This window comes from Dufourea novaeangliae, unplaced genomic scaffold (genome assembly GCF_001272555.1).
Source record: "Dufourea novaeangliae isolate 0120121106 unplaced genomic scaffold, ASM127255v1 scaffold65, whole genome shotgun sequence".
NCBI lineage: Eukaryota > Metazoa > Arthropoda > Insecta > Hymenoptera > Halictidae > Dufourea > Dufourea novaeangliae.
The window spans coordinates 380,296-393,731 of NW_015373961.1; the positions used below are offsets into that span (position 1 = coordinate 380,296).

At 44.6% G+C, this 13,436-nt stretch overlaps 2 protein-coding genes across 2 annotated transcripts in view; one reads left to right on the forward strand and one right to left on the reverse strand.

The window, feature by feature from the left end:
- Window positions 1–13,436, reverse strand: part of LOC107186648 (DNA-binding protein D-ETS-3) — a 55,927-nt gene that overhangs the window by 35,668 nt on the left and 6,823 nt on the right. The window lies entirely within an intron of this gene.
- The window catches only part of LOC107186647 (protein SCAI), a 74,810-nt gene that overhangs the window by 22,494 nt on the left and 38,880 nt on the right, over window positions 1–13,436 (forward strand). The window contains exon 2 of the mRNA XM_015574561.1: window positions 7,508–7,591. Coding sequence (XP_015430047.1) covers window positions 7,590–7,591 — 2 coding nt within the window. The 5' untranslated portion in view covers window positions 7,508–7,589. The remainder of the gene's footprint in view (window positions 1–7,507; window positions 7,592–13,436) is intronic.

Genomic DNA, 13,436 nt, shown 5'->3' on the forward strand with positions numbered 1-13,436 from the left:
ATAGGAACCTATTTTCCAACAAACCCCGTCTAACCCCCGCTTATTCATCGTCGCGACGATGATAACAGTGGAACCCTTTGCCAGTCACCGGACGTACGAGAGGGTTGGTAGTGGGAGGGGGTAGGGGTGACTGTAGAAATTACTACTATCGATCCCGTTGCACACGTTGCATACGCCGATCATATACCGTTTCGTATCTGGCTCCATAATCTAAATGACATATTCGGAGGATTTTACATTCAATCACCATTTGAAGGTAAATCGTTGAGGGGGTGTGGGGCAACACGAGGCTCGAGCACTCGTTATCTGTGACCTGTAAAACGAGCGAGCTAGCTCGAACTTGACGAGGAATCCATCGATCAGACGTGTGTACTCGCCACTTTCCCGGCCGTGTCGAATTTCATAGCTACAGAGTGACGTAGGCGATATTTTATCACACCTACGACTGCGGGATTACGTTGCATTTTTAAGCACCGCCTTGGATCACCTAAATGGATGGGGGAATCGAAGGCGATCGGATATCCAGACGGACAATCTGATTCATTTTGTTACACTCTACTCGTGAATATTTTTTCGCTTGTTATTATAATTAGCGAGTAGATTTATTTTATTTGCCATAACCTATTTCACTGTCTTATTTATTTTGGATTTACAGAAAATTTATTATGATGTCCATCAACTTTGACACATTTTTCCACTAATCCCTCTATCATAGTTATTTTATTATTGAAATCTACTCTCATAGATTTGTGGATTTTTCGTACTCAAGCTCACATGAAGGTCATACTATTATAAAACATTGGATTGGCCTTGATCTCAACTATTACATAATACAAACTATTACAACCAAAATAATACTTTCCCCTCACATTTTTTTGTATCTTCCAAACACAAGTGAGATATTAAAGGTGCTCACGTTCTGTGGGATACCCTGTACAAAACAGTAGATTATTATTCTACCGATTGATCGATCAAATTTCGAAAAATCAAAATTCAATCTATTTAGAATTTCAATTTAGCCCACGATAACGTTCTGCTCCATATAACTCTATAGTTGGATGTTCGGAAACATCGTTGCGCATATGCTGAATTCATATTCCCTTGTAGACACCCTCGTACATCCTCGAAATTATACGTGGTCCCTGTTCCTGCACGGACAGACCCACGTACACATGTGAAATACGTTTAGGAATCCTCCCCCCCCCCCGAAAGGGGTATAACTTACCCGGTGGAATTCAATGCACAAGCAGCGTAAACTTATTGTAACACCGAGACTAATATATTTTCGACAATACCCAGAAGCTGGAAATATCGCGAGGACCTGGATAACATTTCGAGTACGTTTAACTCCCGTAAAACTACGATTACATTTCCGTTTACGATCACAGAAATATTTACAAAACTCTTAAACATGAAAATGTTATTTCTCATAATAACCCTAGAACGACACCCTTCCATTTTTTGGCGCTTGTAAAACAGTGTTACTTCATGTAATCAACTATTCAAGACGACGCCCTTAGATATTCCTGCTTTTCACCACCTATTATTCGAACAAAATCGTGCTCAACTGTCTTCAACTTCTCTCAAAGTTCAACTACGATTCTTCAAAAACAACAAACCGAACTACTTCCTCCGTAACCTAGAGACCCGTAAAGTAACAAGAAAAAAAGAAAAAAAAAAGAAAACCACCCCTATAATCGTACGTTGCAACGTGGCCCCATCAACAAGTTCTATCCCTCCGAATAAACGAAATCTAAACACCCCATTTCCACTTGCTAGTCTCACCCCCCCCCCTCATCCTAATTTAAGACACCTAAGGACCGACCACCTCCGCGAGGGTAGATGGCCTTGGATAACGTTAATGCTCCAAGACGATCACGGATAGGTCGTCGACGATGCTCGCGGTTCTCGTCTACGTAGAATCATATAGGTGACTATACCAACCAGTAGGAGCTCCAGTGGATGGTAACAAACGACGAGAACGGGGGGGGGGGGGGTGGTGGCGGTGGTCGGTGGCGGCGGCTGGGTGCGAGGGTTTGGGGCTGGAGGTAGCTGGATGACTGGCGGCGGAAGCGTCGTCATGGCGACGCATCGATCAGCCACCGCCACGCGAATCGAGTCGAGCCGAGGCCGCATCACACACACACACACACACACACACACACACCCAAACACACACACTATGTGCTGCGCCTTTACTTCGCTACATCGCGAGGCTACACGTTTCACCACCACGGACACATACGGAATACGCACAGAGGAGAACTAGGAAACGGACACGGAGCTAGCGTATCGCCGTATTGGTTTCGTGCACCACCGAGGGGTAGGAGAGGGAGGGCTGGTATTTAACCTTAACCTCTTCATGGATGAATTTATTAGAATCGAAAGACAATATTTTCTTATTTTTTCAGGTGTACTTATTTAAAATATACCGGGTGAGTTAACCCTAATCCGTCCCTTGTGTCAATTTGACACAGTTTTCTCCTAAGAAATTACGTTATTCTGGTATGTGCGGCTAAAGTTAACTGAGGCTTCGCGATTGTAATAGGCTAGAGAGAATATTAAGTTTCGATTGACCCCTAGACTTCGTCGCACAATATTCAGAATGTACACTCAGACAACGACCGTGGCCCAGTATTTTGAACGCGACGGTAGACTCCACCGGAAGGGTTAAATTCACGGAATCGACCGGCTGATCGCATAAAGAACGACCGGTGTCCGGTCGATCGAGTCCGAAAAGGGGGGCTCGAAGAAATTGCCGGCGACCTGATGGTCGAGGTCAGGGTTCCCTTTTCAAGGAGTCGGTGAATGAGCGCTGCGTGCACCGGGGACGTTCATTTCCCCGCGACATTACACCGTGTCACCGGTAACAGCCAGTCGCGATTACTTCCTCGGTTTCGACCAGCCCAATCCCCCCTCCCTTGGGAAACACGGAATCCCACGATTCGCGGTCGAAAGAATGGTGTATATCGAGAGTATACCCAGTAGAACGAGCTTGTGCGCGCGTTATTACGAGCAGTTATCGAGTCGCTTTTGTTTCGAGGCGTTACTAATAATCGTTTGGATGACAAGTTGCGTAACGAAGGTAATTCTGAACGGAGGTTGAAATCGAGATCGATTCGCTACTCGTCGAAATGGGTCGAGTCAGGGATCTACATTACTGTTCGTAAGTAGTACGACACTTATCGTGTACTAAGTGAATGTAATGAAGCGTTACGTAATTGTCGGAAATATGAAATAAATACAGTTTGGAATTGCGTTAAAGTTTAATGGACGATACTTATAGGAATATAAAAGTGAGAAAAATAGCCCGAAAATGTTCGTCTTTCTCATGAAATATCACATTTTCTTTATTCAGATTAAAAGTCCTAGTACTTACGAACGTCAGTGTGTGTTTGAACGCTCGAGAAACAGGGAAAGTGGTCCTTTTGTGTCTCATAGGGATTGTTGTCACCTGGAGTGTTGAAGGGACATAACCATTCGGATACGAAAATGTTTGGGTAATGCAGATAGCATTTTCTCAGCCACCAACTGATCAAGTATCATCGATAACGTCATCAGTTCTATCCCAGAGACCACAAGGATCATTCCACCAAGTCTGACCCACCTGCACACCTATTCTTCTCCAGGTGAATAAGAACACTTTCTCAGCCACCACCCCACCGATCAAGTATACCAAGAAAAACCTCATTATATCCATTCCAGAAACCACAAGAATCATTCCACCAAGCCTAACCTCCAAGTTGATTCTCCCTCTCCTCCAGGTGAACAAAAATACACCTAGACCGTCATAGGGATCACGATCTGGGTCTCTCGAAGAATAGGTGTACCCGTTCGACTGCCACAGTTCAGGCAGCTTCCGGTGGCCAGCACCGGAACGGGTGTTACGTCGAAGCGGCTGGTCGATCGATCCCGGAGGAGCCACAGTTGTCGTCGTCGTTTCAACCAGCATGTTCCCTGGCCTTCCAGTTCTGAGCTCGGACTGAATACCGCTGATTGTCCTCCGCTTTCTCGCTCTATCGCCCTCTCTCCCTCTCGACAATTCCCCTCTACCCTCCCCAGCACGATTTTGTCTCCCTTTCGCCCGTAGGAAAGGCTCGAACCACGGCCTCCGTCCTCTACCTCCTCTTCCTCCTCCAGCACTCGTAACCACCCCTCATCCTCCACTCCACTCCAACCCCGAAACCCACCCCGGGGTTCGGGCACCCTATCCTCCACGGTGCCGTGCTACTCCTACCCACTCCACGATAATGATGGCAATCAGACCCTCAGAAAGGATTTCAGGAAATTCTCTCGCCTTTTTGTCGGCGGCCGGGGCGGAGGCGGACGCCACAAACACCGGTCGTCGTCATCGTCGTCGTCCTCCTCCTCTTCCTCCACCTCCACACCTCGTCCTTCTATCCTAGCCTGCCCAGTTATAGCCGTCGTCGTCGTTCCGTTTTCTACCCCCACGCTACTACCTATCGCGCGATATCCAACCCCGACACGCATCTGCTAAGGCTTTTCAATCGCGGTCCAACGTCGACTGCCGTGAACGGGTTCACGGTTATACTGGGTGGTCCATGGGATTACGTAGGTGAGAAATAAATTTTTGCATTACTTAATGCCACTCGTTATTTCTTACGTAAAGTACTAAGTCACTTATGGTGAATCAGTGCATTAAACAAATATACGATTCCATTTAAAAAAACAACGATGACCTTCATACGACCTCTACGCGTCCACCTATCAAAAAACTATTCACGTCGAATAATGCGCAGCTGGATACCATGCAAGCTTGGTCCGACAGATTGTTTTCTGTCACCAGTCACAGCCAAGATATTCAGGTGGCCTGTTTTAGGTGCCTCATCCTGTATAGTACAATATATTTCAGGTTATTCGTACAACATTTTCGAATTTTTGAAAACCGAATGTTTCATGGATTCTTCACGAGCCTCAACCGGGAATTTCGTCGTTTCGTTATCGAACGTTCCAAGAGAACGTGCTCCCTGGCGGCAATAAAAGGCACGATAATTAGTTGCACCCCCGTTCGCCGCCGGAGAGAAATTAATCACCGGACGGGTGCGACTCCGTGGAGTCGCAGTTCTTTACCCGCCCCATGTATAAGGGAGTCTCGTAGCTTGTTACGCGTTAATTCCGGGCCATTTTCACGAGCACCGTGCGAAAACAATGAGACGATGTTCCAGCAGGATGACACTAGGGCTTCGTAGAGAAAGAAAGGAGAGGGGTCAGAAACGTACCACTTGTCTTCGTATTTTTAGACAGAGAGGTAGGTCCTAATATGAGTCATGTGTTCAAAGAGCAAGGTTCTAATATGCCTTATTTATAGATATAGCAGAAGATTCTAGTATGATGTACTTTCACATTGGTGAAGTGGTCCTATTATGAGCTATTTTAAGTAGATCCAGATAGTAAATACGAGGGAAAGGTCCTAATACGAGCTACGTTTTGATACAAAATAGGATCCAATATTACCTACGCTTTGATATAAAATTAGAAGGTCCTAATATCAGGGTACGTTTTGGTACAAAACGGAAGGTCCTAATATGAGCTACGTTTCTATACAAAGTATAATATTTCTTAATACGAGCTATTTTTCTAACAGAGAAAAAAGTCCTGATACGACCCAGACACCGATCATTCTTGTGTTTAACTTTCGAAGCCGTGCATAACAAAGTTTAAAGGTCAATTAATTAACATTCCTAAGAATTGTAGGTATAATATCGGTCATCCTATGGGATTCATTCCAGAACTCTGAAACACAGAAACTCGTATCGTATCGAATCCCAGTGTACTGGAATCGAATTCTGTCCAAAATCGTTTCCCTAAGTCGTAAATGTTGTTACGGCCCGAAACACCGGGGTGGACGAGCCAAAGTTCTTCGCCGCTATCATTTGGCGCGGAAGATCGTTCGCTTCCGTTCGTGACAGAGGTACTTAAGTGGCAAGATTTCGTGTACTTTGGAACCGGCTAGCTCGCGCAGTATTTACGTGCTCGGCTACGTATTCCGTGAATCGGCCAGAGGGGCGAGGGGTGCGGGTGGAATATCATTAGTTCAATTACGATGCCCATTTCTTTGGGCAACTTCATACTGGGTTGATTTTTACCATGTAATCAAGCGATGAGCTCAATTCAACCACCTTGGAAGCCACATCGATAAATTACCCGTAATGAAAAAATAGAGAAAACTGATGATATTTTTCTATTCCGTTATTTCTTATTTCATCGATAATTACGCATTTCTTTTGCAAACTTTTTTTCTTCATTTTTCTGCAGTTTGTTTTTGTAATTCTTTATAGAGTACTGTAGAACCTTTGTTAAGTTTCTGTACAGTATAAGTTTTTGTGAACTCTGGTACATCTACATTTTTTAACCGAAAGCTCACAATTTCCAACAGCAATCTATCTACTCCAACGTCAATAATCATCAAAAATCCGTGGGAACCTTTCAATTTTTTCGATTGCTGTCCCATCAAAGAACACTGTATGAACATTCACAGTATCCTTGCAAAATGGGGTAATCAACGAGCCATCGGGAGGACCTGAACGGGGGGAATATTTGTCAACGACAAATTACTCGAACGATTAACGGCGAAAAACGTCTGTCACTTATCGGGAAAAAGGATCCAGGAATTTAGGGGCGCGCGTTCCATCCGTCCGTTCCACCCACCCCTCTGGGCGATGATTCTGCGAAAGCTGTGCGCGATCCACCCCCGAGGAGAGCCAGCGGGCGGCCGGCACATAGAGAAAGTCATTAGCCAGTTAATCATGCGTTATCGTGTGTGCTTAATGTTCCGTCAATGAAGGAGTGACGAAACGGGCCGGGGATGGGTCGAGCGCCTGGGGAAACAGGGGGAGGCGCGCAGCCCCTTTTTTTGTCAGACTATCCTTGGCTCCCAGTCAATATTGTCGGCGTGCATCGCACCGTGAGCAACAGATCACGCTGCGCGACCTCAACCCCCTCGCCTAGCCGCCCATCTACGTGCCATCATCCCCTGACTTCCTGGACGATACAAACGATAGTGTCATTTTCTTGCTGGACAGGAGAGTATTGGAACGAACCTTTTATCCATCGATGTTGCTGTTACTGTTCCATTCTTTTTCTATGTGCCCGTGTCAGCGAAGTCTGGAACTTACTTATAAGTCGACTTCAGATGATTCTGTGGTAGAGTACTTGGACGGACTGAATGTATACTTGATCCAGACGTAACCAAGACTTAACATAGACCTATTTAAGACCTAATCAGGACCCAGCCAATGTAGGTGTAAGTTAGATTTAAGTCTTACATCTATGGCTTCAAATTTTCCTATACAAATTTTAGTTGTTAGATCTAACCCTGACGGGGGCTAAGACATAACTAATGAGGAGATTCACGAGACCTAATCCAAGACGTGACCAAGACATAACTAAGACCTAGAAACCTAAGCAACCTAGATATAACTAAACCATAGATATAAGTTACACTTAGATTTAAGATTTTGCACCTAATATAGATTTCTGATCTTAGATGTTACCTAGACGGAAGCAAGTCCTAATTCAGACGTAACGAAGACCTAACTAAGGCCTAACCCAGGACATAACCATCTTATATGTAAGTTGTACTTGAATTTTGAATCTAACTAATTCGTACACTACCAGAATCTGACCAGATGATAATCTGGACAATGATTTTGAGATCAATTTGAGGTGATCAGAAGGGTTGGGTCGAGAATTCAGAGATTTGTCTCCTGAAACACGATGGGGTAGTCACGAGCGCCGAGACATCTGTCGTGATACGCCGAGACTAAAATAAGGGATGATTACGGAGGACACCGCCATCTAGCCGAGGATCCTTCGAATTTAGGGGTAGTCAGTAGCTGGTCGTCGGTTTTGGTATTGATCTGAACCACTTGCAAGGGAATGCAGTCGCGTAAAGGACACATCGGCCTAGGGTGACCGTCCCTAAGTGATCTTCTTAACCGATCATCGTTAATAGCTCTCTTTATTACTCTGTTACGGTAAAGTCATAAAGATCACTTTAGACACGACTAAGATAAATTAAAATTAAAAACTTCAATAAAATGTAATTTAAATGGACTTTAGTTCCCAGTTTTACTAGTATTTACAAGATGTAAAACTTGGACAAAAAAGAACGTTTGGTAACATCAAAATCACTACAATATTCAGAGGAGATACATGAAAACTTCTAACGGACAACGGTTGCGGTTTTTTATGTAGAATAATAAGGTGCTAACAAATTGTCCAAAATATAATTTGTTCATAACGAAAAAAATTTCGGATCGAAACTTCGAGGGGCTTTTTCACCCCTTAAATTCGCGTCTCAGCCGATAAAAAAAAAAAAAATACGTATCCCTTATTTTTGACTGCTTAATAAACATACGAAGTTTCATCAAAATCGGAAGGGGACACTATCGTGCCTTCTCGTGTAAGTCAGAAACAAAACCTCTAACACGCGAGTTTGTCATTCTTTAAATTTTTGTCTTCCTTCGACATGTGTGGAATCCACCCAGTGGAAGCTGTCCCACAATTTTATCAACACCCTGTATAACAACGGGGGCGAAAGAGGGCTAACGCTTCCCGCTCGAACTTCCGTCGAGTCACGTGGACTCGCCTCTCTTCTTTCTCGTCCTTCTTTTCCACCCACCGTAGCCCCCAACCCCCTCCCATGGTTTCGCTCTTTTATTTTCTGTTTCGCCCCGGCGTCGACCGCTCGATCCGCGCGGAACCGTGGCGAGTTAGCCGGTTAACGAGGTTATTTCACGACGTCGACTGGCCAGGGCCGGCCCCGTAGGTCGCGCGAGGATGAATAATGATCCGGGATAGGACGACGGTCGGCCGCCGCGGCACGTACGATCGTTGCATAAGCGAGACTTACGCGGACACGTGTAAAACCCGGTATCCCCTAGTTGGATAAGGCAACTAGAGATATACGATCCGAGGAAATTCGGAAGATTGGTGGAGGACGTTGTCTCTCTCGCCGCGCGATGACAGCCAGACATGTGTCTGTGTGTGTGTGTGAATAGGGGGTGAATTGTTGGCCGCGGGATCTATAGTAAATTTAGATGAACGTTTGCCCCGGCTGTGACGAAATCGGGGGAGGGGATAATGGAGAGAAAGACAGAGAACAGCGTTGTGTTCCAAGGCGTACTGGTAGACTCGTTGGTAACTTAACTGAAAGAGATTTTGTCGGAGATTTTTATTTTAAAGAGTACGGTAGTACCTCGATAGTAGTTCATGGTATTTAAATCGTGACGATTACGACAAGTTATAGATTGGGATAGGTAGAAGATGGGTATTGACTTGGGGAACACTTCGTTAAAATTTTTGAGAGTACAGTAGTGCCTCGATATAGTGGTTCATAGTCTTTAAATCGTGATAATTACGACAAGTAATAGATAAAGATAGCTACAAGAGGGATATTGACTCTGGAATCACTACGTTAAGATTTTTTAGAGTACAGTAGTCCTTCGATAGTTGTTCAGTCACCGTAATATCTCAAGAAAGACATAAAAACTCGAACTGTATCCATCCGATGCATTCCTCAAAATGCTACATAATTCATTCAACCGTGTTCTGTTACAACCAATAGGTAACGAGTTATTTTATATAATAATTCTTATCGACTCACCCTGTATTACACAACTTTCTACTAAAAGTACCCAAGATAAAAGCACCAATTATTAACAATCAAACAGTACACAACACAGCGAAACGCTGCAGAGTGCCAACGAAACCAAACAAAGAGAGACACAGATCAAGATAGACATAGACAGAGAGACAGAGAGAAAAAGAGACAGAGAGAGATTGAAAGGGGAAGCATCGTGCGGAAGATGGCGGTAATGGTACGGTAGTATAACATGGCGGTTGGTGACAAGCGAAGAAAGAAATCGTCGTCGAAAAGGAGCCGAGAATAAACGGGAGTCTTTGTTGCAAAGCGCAATAATTGCGCGGGAGGGTGGCCTACGAGCCGCGGGGGGTCGAAGGGAGGGAATGGTGGAGGGAGACGGCAGCCACGCGCCGGAAACGGAACCGAGGAGTCGTGTGTCCCCGGCGTTCCCGGGCGGAACTATCATGATTAGTCACGGGGCCTGCAGAGAGCCGTAGGAGAACAGAAAGACAGAAACCACCCTCACCCACTACCCCCCTTTTGGTGCCCGGAATTCGCTCGAGCGCGATCGACCTGAACGCGGCACGACGGTGAAACGCAATCTATCATTGCTCTCTTTCTCTCTCTGTTCGATCTCTCGCCGGGAATCCCCTTAATTGCTCGAGTTTTTGCCGGTGGGTTCAGGCTGGGAAAAGAGACGAGAGTGTTTGCATTTGGTTATCGGTAGGAATTCGGATGAGATTCAGCGGTGTTTCGGTCCAAAGAGAGGTTACAGGGAGGAAGAGTGATAATCGATTCAGGCGTAGCGATTCGGTAATTGTACATGTTTACGAATTGATCGAGGGTAAGTGGGATCGAAGGTTTCTCGAGTGAAAGTTGAAAATGTCCACTGGTACACGTGGACAGTCGACGAATGTATGATATTTGTCTGGAATTCGTTTGGGTTTGATGAATCGGAACGGTTAAGTTGGGGGATATTGTAAATGAAGGATCATTCTGAGACAGTGTAGCCGATAATGATAATGATAGCGAGGGAACCAGACACTTTATGCTTTTCCCGAGGTCTCTCGAATACAATATTCTCTAGATCGAATGTCCAAAGTCTAGTACTCCTCCCAATCCGGTTTCTTACATCCAATACCTTCTACATCTCTACCATCCACCTTAACTGCCACTTGAATCACAGATCGACGATTCCCAAGTTCGCGAAACAACCCAAATCTATCCAAACTATAAATCCACGTTTCCCAATATGACAGTATCGATCTGTAGCCGTTATTATAATTGTATTTCACCGATACATCTCGTCCACCAGCGTCAACCAGTAAATTCGATAATCCCGACGAAAATTCTCACTCGCAGACCCCCCCCCCCTTTTTGTCCCCCTTTTCTCGAGGGTCCTGCGGAACGGATGTCCGGGGTCATCCGGGTGCCAGCCTCCCCCGAATTTCTTTAATGTATTCTTTCCATTTTTTAGAGGCAAGACAGTTACGATCCTCTGAACCTTAGTCACCCCTCGAGGGGATGAAGGAGGAACGAGGGTCGTAGCCGGTCGTAGCTGCCTGGTGGCGGAAGCGAAGGGGCGCGCAAAGGTTCCCGGATAGAGGGCAAAAGGGATCACACCGTGGGGGCTGGCCAGAACCAGGGATTGACGAGGGGTTGCTCGAGACCCCATAACCACCACCCCTCCCCCACCCCCACAGGGTTAACCGATACCGGCAATTATCAACGCGTCTTGGTCACCGTCGTTGGTCCTCCCTTTACCGAGTAAAATGCACACATACACACAGGGTGACTCCTTGCGCAACGATTAATCGATCGAACTTTCAGGAAATATTGCGTCCTTGCGTCAAGAAATATTATATTGATGTTTATAGCAACAGACCAATAATAAGCGGCCCAACTAAAAAACCACCCTACAATTTTCAATTTGTATGGCATTGTGGTTATAATAAAAACGAACTAATTTGTTTTCTAGGGAATATAATTTATCATCTTGTGGGGAAACATTATTTTTCAATAGGATTTCAGACATGGTATACTTGGTTTCTTTCTATTTTAATCGTAATACATAAGAAGTGAACATTTTAGGGTAGCTATGTAACGTAACTCATGAAATGGTAAATGTTCCTATTCTGAAATTCAAAGTTCCCTACTGTAATTTAAGATAAATTTGAATTTTTTTATGTTCTGATTCTTTTTAGTAGGTCTAAACAATTCAGAATTAAATAACAATCCTTTTTTTAAAAACATTTTTCCTAAACAAAATATCATCTGAACAGTCTACTGAGTTAAAATATGTAAACAAATATTTTTTTTACTCTTAAAAGAAAATTCAAGTCTAAAAGGGTTAAAGGGTTAATTGTGCGCCGATCATTAATGACTACCATGAAGAATCAACGTGTTAAAGATGACAAAAGTCATCGTCAGTAGACACAATTTTACCCGGATATTTCTCGAATTACCGATAAATGTTGCGCCAGTTAGCACCGATCGGGATGATGCTGTTCCACTTTCGTGCCGCGTACAATACGATGCGCGCGCGCGGCTGCATCCTGTCTTTCCGGCCGGTCGGCGAACGTGAAAATTGGCGCAAAGGGTGCCAGAGAGAGCTCTTTTATGCGGCCATCGTTTGTCTCGCGAGGTGCCCCATTCCGTGCAATTAGACAGACGACAGAGAAAGAGAGAGGTGACATTAACCCTCGGTCACATAAAGTGTAGGCGCGTTCTGACGTTTTCCGGCCGGAGAAAGGGGGGCAACGAAAGTGTCAGGCGACGATACTTTTCTGAGCTTTAATTGCCCGATTCCCGGTCGCCGGAAGACTGATCTTTCTTATCCCGCGTCGAGTACCGTGTCCTCGATGCACACGATGACACCGACAAATGACTGTAATTATTTCTTTCTTTTTTTTGTTAAAAAAGTGTTTGTACTTCTGAAACACCCTGTATAGTTTTGAAAATTGTACACTTGGCAATCCAGAAATAGGTATTACGAAATTTTTTCGACGGTGTGGACGATCCGCGTTGGTGTAGTTGTGTTCGGTTTTGTTATTGTTAGCTAATCGATACCACAATTTAATAACAAATATTATATAAAAAAATATCGGAGGAAAGTGAGTCTTTATATATTAGTCTCGGTGAATCGAACAACTTTTACCTAACGCATATATTTGTATCTTCAGTAAAAACGGAGATCAGGCGAAACATCTGAAACATCCTGTATATCTGTTATATACAGATCCTTACGATTTTCTGATCATATGCCGAGGGCAACTTCTCGAAATAAGTAAAATACTCCCTTTTATCTAACACAACAGTTTCGAGAATTTATCCAGCTAACAAATTTTTTTAATTTTGAAACACCCTGTACTATAATGCAATATCACTTTCAATTATTTCTGTATTTACTCTTACTGATTAGAAAATATCGTGTAACATAGAACACAATTGTTTACGAGGAAATGGACCGTCGTTTCTGTAACATCCTGTACAAGTGTCCCGCGACTTCAGTCCTAGTTGAACAGAGCGTGCACGATCGAACGCGCGACGATAAGTCCTGGGAGCCTTAAAAGGGCCGGCCACCGGTGGCCGCGGCCGGGCAAACAGCACACGTTGTCGGCATGCGCGTCACCTCATTTTGTCAAACATCAATTACCAGCGCAAACAAGGCGGGATGGTGCTCGACCGACAAAACATTAAATACACGCGCCGCCCTCGGGCACACTGACACAATATCCGACGTGCAGCATAATGGGACCGATCGGGCACGAAATGAATCCGCTTACCGACGAGGAACTACTTTTTTCCCTTATTCTTTTGTTCTTTTACT